Source organism: Barbus barbus, assembly GCF_936440315.1.
Source record: "Barbus barbus genome assembly, chromosome: 10".
Taxonomy (NCBI): Eukaryota; Metazoa; Chordata; class Actinopteri; order Cypriniformes; family Cyprinidae; genus Barbus; species Barbus barbus.
The window spans coordinates 6,588,000-6,594,982 of record NC_136738.1 but is presented as its reverse complement, the minus strand read 5'-3'; the positions used below and the strand labels follow the sequence as shown (position 1 = coordinate 6,594,982).

Here is a 6,983-nt window from a genome sequence, read left to right as displayed (position 1 = left end):
CAAGGCACCGAACCCCCAATTGCTCCCCGGGCGCCACTGCTCCGGGTGTGTGTGTGTGTGTGTGTGTGCATTTGTTCACTACTCACTGCTGTGTGTGTGCACTTGGATGGGTTAAACGCAGAGCACCAATTTCGAGTATGGGTCACCATACTTGACAATACGTCACGACTTTCACGACTTGTATCTCCAGAAAAAAGTTTTAGAGTTTTCTCAAATGAATGGTATTTATGGCTTTAAGTACGGGGGTAAATTGCATTAAAAATAAATCACAGTATCATTACAGATATGAGGTGCCCTCAAAGCAGCAACAGTTATATATGCCAGATTACTATATATGCTGTGGTCATCTGGCTAATTGGCTATATGCACAATCATATAATTTACTTTACAGATGCCATTATAATTTTTAAGTCGCTTTGGATAAAAGCATCTGCTAAATGTAGGCAGTGTACCTGTAATGTGAGTGCTAAGAATATAAATATAATCAAGTACATTACCTTGTTAATGGAAAGACATCTGTTTGCAGTAATCTTAGTAAAAGTAATCTACACACTGTTGGTAATAACAGTGCCATCTGAAAAGGAATGGGGATCCAGGGACAGCTCCATCCAGGACAAAGTAAAGTCACAAACTGTATGTCATAATGACACAAGACACATATGTACAATATTTTATGAGGTCACTTACAACAGCTTTTAAAAACATTTTTATTGGTCAATCAAATTATTTTAAATGATGGTGTGATTATTTGACACTGTACAATAGTTTTATATATATTTAAAACATTTACTTGATTATTTCCCATGCAAAAAAGCTTTGCATAAAGTTGTCTAACAGGTTGCCATTTAGAAATGAAGGAGCTATATGCCAAGGCATTTCCTGATACAGATTAAATGTGTATGCAAAATATGTGATAAATAAAGACAAGTTAAGGATCAACCATGAATATGTTATTTATTTTTATTTTTTTTAATGCCACTATTCTCTGAACAAACACCCAGATACATTTTATGTTGTCTTGGATGCTCATAGAATGAAGTAGCCTATAAAATAAATGTGTGTCTGAAAATAAAGAAAAAACAAATTAATTCCTCAGTTTTTTATTGAAGAAAGTACAGAAAAAGTATAATGACAACTCATAAATAAACTCACTCAAAAGTGTTAACAATTGATGTGCGAAACAAACAAACAAATATATTATTTATTATTACAATAGAAGAAAGAATGAATGCCAAAAATAAATTAAATAAAGAGGAATCCAGCACATTGGGCACCTGTAGAAATTGGAAACTAAACGGTGTCTATATCTGCCACCCACTCCAATGGCCACTTCTTTCCACTGTAACACAAAAAGGAAGGATGCAATTAGATGTTTTGTTTATGCAGACAAACTGTAGACACATTAATGTACATATTAAGACTCCTGTAACTGTTTTCCAATAGCTATGTTTTAGAGGGGTTTCATTACATCACAGTAGGCTAATGTTAGTCAACAATGCAGAAGAAGAAAATCCTTAATTGTTTAAGTCAAGAAAAATAGAGAAGAACACAAGGTGGATGTCTTGTGTTGTTATTGTGTACTATAATCCGTTATGTTTCTTACATGAATCACTATTTGGTATGCACAATACTTCAAAGTGTTTTACATTTTTGGTAGGTTTATCTTCCTTTCTGTTAAGCCAGCTACTCAGTCTGTCATTTCTTTGAGACAATTTTATTTTAAAGCATTCATCAATTGACTGCATTTTGTTCTAGCAACTCAAAAATGAGGAATGTGAAGTCATATTTCACTTTGAGACAACATCTGTCATAAAAGAAGATCACAAGCTGACAATAAATATACTGATCCAGTTGTTAAGAAAGGAAGGCAGTACTGCAGTAACAGACCGTTTCTGTATTTTTGAAGCAAGTCTAGATTTATAACAATGGTGTCCAAAAATAAAATAAAAAAATGTCACAGATTACATTAGTTTTGAGAAACTCAATTAAAAAGAGCTCCAATTTAACTACATGGGGCATGTAAGGCATCTGAAAGGTAACAGTGAATTCAAAGAATTGAGCCTTGAAGTGCATTAGCCTCAAGGCAACAGGTCATGTCTCCTCTGCTTCCCTCTTCTTGTTATGTCTCTGTTTACTGTGTTGAAAAAACCAGCACATGCTGGTTAGGTATGTTTTGAAGCATGGCAGCTGGTTTGAGCTGGTCCTTAGCTCTTTTAAGATGGTCATGTGCTGGTCCTGAGCAGGAGCTAGTTGCTTAGGACCAGCACATGACCAGCTAAGGACCAGCTTAAACCAGCAGCCATACTTCAAAACATACCTAACCAGCATATGCTGGTTTTTTCAACAGGGTAAGCTCCATATGTACACACACACACACAGCCACACTTATTTATTTATAAATACCTAGAGGTTTTCTATCTTGTTGCCTTTGAAAGCTCAGGGGTTTTGCAATGAAGACCATTTTAAATCTGTAAAATCAGACCTATGGCTTTCACATAATGCAGGCTATGTAGTTTGGCAATTATAACTTAATCATTATTGTCCATAACTGTATTTTCGGTGTGCATGCAATTGTAGTAGGTGTTAGTGGCAAATAAGATACACTGCAGACTGACAAATTAAGGGAAAAAACAACAAGTCTTAGTAAGGTGTTGGGCCACCAAGATCCAACATAACAGCTTCAGATTTTTTAACTCTGCACCACCATCCTCAAAACACAAAATGAAAGCATATCTTTTGGATAAATGGAGCTCCATCCTCCTGCCCCCAATAGAGTACAAAGACTTAGAAAATCTATGTCAAAGAGCATGAAGCTCTTCTGGGGGCACGTAGTGGCCTAACACCTTACTAAGACACTTTGTGTTGGCTATATTAAGATAAACGAGCAAGTACTGACCACCCATTTAACAGCTATTTAGACAAACTTAGAAATGTACAAACTAACATAGGTCAATAGTTTGTACTCGTTCAAACTAATTGAATGTGTGTTACACATGAGAAGTCGTACATACCATAGTCTGCATGGCTCCCACTCCACCTGATTCCATTTTTGGCCCTAAAAATAGTGAGATTTTTTTCAGTTTTAAATATTTGCTATACTTAGCAGTTCTACAAATCACCAATACTTTTTCAAGACAATTATACAAATAACAGAAAAATTATCAGCCCCTTTCATCAGGAACATTATGTAGCTTATGTAGTGTTTGAGTGGTATTATATTTCACCTTAATAACTCTGCATTTTGCAACCTTCTTCACGGGGTAAAAATCCTGGCTCCCTGTCAGTGTGTGTGAGCATTCTGAAAGGAAACAAAAAAATATTTCATTCACAAGGATTAACACTACACAAGTCATTATAGAATGATAAGTGATTATTTAGATTATTTAGGTTGTACTTAGTCACAGTTTTCATATTGTAGTTATTATGGTGAAGAAGTTGTATTGAACACAAACTATTATTCACCATCCGCTAATATTGGATTACTCAAACAGGATTACTTAAACAGAGAACAAGTCATGACCCATACCAGAGTGTACTGACATGGAGTCCAGATCAAGCAAAAATTTGGTCAATGCCAAGGTGAGACAGACCTTAAAAAAGTGGTCTTGACACCAAGACCATACTAAAACCAGGATTCTTACACATTTTCCATTTCAAAATTCCTGACCATATTACAGATCTCAGTATAAATAGTTAGATGTTTATTATGTAGAAGAATAGTTTTAAAATGCAACTATTAACATGTATGTTACATTCTGACTTTGTCTGCTATTATGCTGCCAAATAATTGCCAAACGATTGTAGCTAGGTACTGCAGCTCATACAAATCAATTTTGTGGCATTCAGTTCACAGTCCTAGATAGAAAGGAACCCTGTATAACAGCTTCCACAAACACACTGCTGTCATTGCACATAAGGACTGTTCATTAATTCACAACTCGCAACAGGCCATGATACACTGCATACAGTACAAGCCCCCTCCTGAACATACCAGCTATAACTGATTGATTGACAGCGGTCGATGGGGAAAGGGATCACAGATGAAATTTAGCTTGAAAGTCATTTAACTGTCAGTTGTCCTGGTTAAATAGGGCTGAACAATTTAAAAAAAAAAAAAATCTAATAGCAATTATTTTGACTGATTTTACAATTGATATGATTTGGGATATTGAAGGGAATTATAATTTTTACACAATTATACTAATTTTGACTGAAAAACATTTAAATTATCGTGGTGTGATTTTTGCAAGGATTTATACCAAACAAAGATTTTTTCTTAAAGGTGCTAGTTCACCCAAAAATGAAAATTACTCACCCTCATTTCGATGCAAACCTGTAAGACCTTCTTTCAACTTCAGAACAAAAAAATTAAAAATTTTGGTGAAATCCGAGAGCTTTCTGACCCTCCCATAGTCAGCAACACAACTGAAATGTTCCCAGACCAAGAACCATATTAAAGGACATCGGTAAAATAATCCATGTGACATCAGTGGTTCAACGATAATTTCACGAAGATGTGAGATTTACTTTTTACAATTTACAATAGATTTACAATACTTTTTGTGCTCAAGCTCTATTCAACAATTCTTTTCCTCCAACTCATCATCATCCCTGATTATGGAGACTACCACGATGCATGCGTGTGCTGCTGCTGCTGCCGTGCATGCGCTGCGCTGTGCTGCACCTTGTTTATGTGCAGAGGAACGAACATGCATGCATCGTGGTACTTTCGATAATGGTGTAATACATGATTTGGAGGAGAATAATTGTTGAATACAGTGGTTATTTTTGTTTTCTTTGGGCACAAAAAGTATTCTCGTAGCTTCATAAAATTACAGTTGAACCACTGATGTCACATGACCGTTTTACCGATGTCCTTGCAACCTTTCTGGCTCTGGGAACATTTCAGTTATGCTGCTGTCTATGGAGGATCAGAAAGCTCTCGTATTTCATGAAAAATGATAAATATCTTAATTTGTCCTCTGAAGATGAACAAAGGTGTTGCGGATTTGGAATGACACAAGGGTGAGTAATTAATGACAGAATTTTCTTTTTTAGGTCAACTATCCCTTTAAATCTGTAGAATATGATGTGTAGGCCAGAACATCTTTGAAGCACCACAATATTTAATTTAAAATGCTATTTTGACACAAATTTTGACTTGCACAAATATTACACCTCGTGAACTGAAAATTACAGAAGGCTATACTGTGATTTCAATAAGATTTCGATTAATTGTTCACCCCAACTGTTAAATAAACAAATGAACACATACATCTGGACACTGCCCAAACCTAATAAACCACTTACAAATGGAAATACAATCCTCATTTGTAAGTCGCTTTGGATAAAAGCGTCTGCTAAATTACTAAATGTAAATGTAAATACAGCCTTCATGAAGACTCACAACAATTAATGTCAATTACAATGTATGGATTTACACACAGTACATCAACACACCTTTCCTTTTATGTGGCCGCACTGTAGTGGGAACTGGACAGCCTCCTTTTTCCACACCTTCATCTGTTAATAACATGGAAAAAATGTAAATATGTAATATATATATATATATATATATATACACACACACATATGCATACATACATATACATATATATATGATGAATGCAGGGATGTCCAGACTCTGAATTTGTTTACAGTATCACATTACACAAAGTAATAGTATGGTTTTGTGTGGTTTACAACTTACTTTCAATAACATTCAGATAGCTCCTTTTCTGCTTACCTTTACCAATAAGGGCTGCTGGTGGTCCAGTGGTAGCTGCTGAGGGACGACGTTTGGCCACTGCTACCTGTGGATCTGGTGTGACGATTGGTGGTCCAGTGGTAGCTGCTGTGGGACGACGTTTGGCCACTGCTACCTGTGGATCTGGTGTGACCATTGGTGGTTCAGTGGTAGCTGCTGTGGGACGACGTTTGGCCACTGCTACCTGTGGATCTGGTGTGACCATTGGTGGTCCAGTGGTAGATGCTGAGGCATGAAGCTTGGACACTGCTACCTGTAGATCTGGTGTGACCATTGGTGGTCCAGTGGTAGATGCTGAGGCATGAAGCTTGGACACTGCTACCTGTAGATCTGGCGTGACCATTGGTGGTCCAGTGGTAGATGCTGAGGCATGAAGCTTGGACACTGCTACCTGTAGATCTGGCGTGACCATTGGTGGTCCAGTGGTAGATCCTGAGGCATGAAGCTTGGACACTGCTACCTGTAGATCTGGCGTGACCATTGGTGGTCCAGTGGTAGATGCTGAGGCATGAAGCTTGGACACTGCTACCTGTAGATCTGGTGTGACCATTGGTGGACAAGTGGGGGGTTCAACCTGGGCTGATGAGGGTTCACCGAATTGTTTGGCAGCACCTTGTGCAGTCCAGCCTACATTGTAGAAGTACAGAATTGTTTAGAAAACACTGATCAGTCTATTTTCACAATTTTATGACATTATATAGACTAAAAATCTAATTGATTAATCAAGAAAATAAATTCAACCAAAAATATAGCAAGTTGCAGTTGTAATAGCAACCAGAGATGTGTATAGACCTAACAAGCGCTGATTGTTTTACCAAACTACTTCTACCAAGCAGTACTGATTTATCAGGGGAATGGTCCTAAGACATGTGATGAATGTTTAAGATAGTCTGGTGGTCGGGTGGTTGACCAATTATGCCACTTTTTCTACTGGATTTGTACAATTAAAATTATGGCATGGTAATTACCTTGTCTCTCAATTCAATGTCATAGTTTATGCTATAAACAAACAAATGATAAAATACAGGCTAGCGAAAAAAAGGAAAGCCGTGGTCACACTATTTTGAACATGCAACGGCCACAATATAATGTCACGCTCTGCAGCATCTTTTAAAAAACTTAAATTTAACACATAAATAGCAATACATCTAAAATGTAAAAACATACAATCTACTCCACTTTCCTGCAGCACTGCAGTTTTAAATTTATGTACTTT

At 36.8% G+C, this 6,983-nt stretch overlaps 1 protein-coding gene across 1 annotated transcript; it reads right to left on the bottom strand.

Annotated features, from left to right (window-relative positions):
* Positions 1–1,086: 1,086 nt before the first annotated feature.
* LOC306875724 (uncharacterized protein) lies at positions 1,087–6,388 on the bottom strand. Its single transcript, XM_079426433.1, has 5 exons — positions 5,747–6,388; positions 5,461–5,523; positions 3,225–3,298; positions 3,012–3,055; positions 1,087–1,339 (listed from the first exon to the last, which is right to left on the bottom strand). The coding sequence occupies exons 1-5, from the start codon at positions 6,315–6,317 to the stop codon at positions 1,291–1,293; spliced, it is 801 nt and encodes a 266-aa protein (XP_079282559.1). The 5' UTR covers positions 6,318–6,388; the 3' UTR covers positions 1,087–1,290.
* Between the last annotated feature and the right edge of the window lie 595 nt (positions 6,389–6,983).

Coding starts and splice junctions, on each gene's coding strand:
- LOC306875724 (XM_079426433.1), bottom strand. CDS start 6,317: ATGGTCACACCAGATCTACAGGTAGCAGTGTCCAAGCTTCATGCCTCA. Junction 5,524..5,746: donor AGCAGCCCTTATTGGTAAAG/GTAAGCAGAAAA, acceptor TGTTATTAACAG/ATGAAGGTGTGGAAAAAGGA. Junction 3,056..3,224: donor CAAAATGCAGAGTTATTAAG/GTGAAATATAAT, acceptor CACTATTTTTAG/GGCCAAAAATGGAATCAGGT.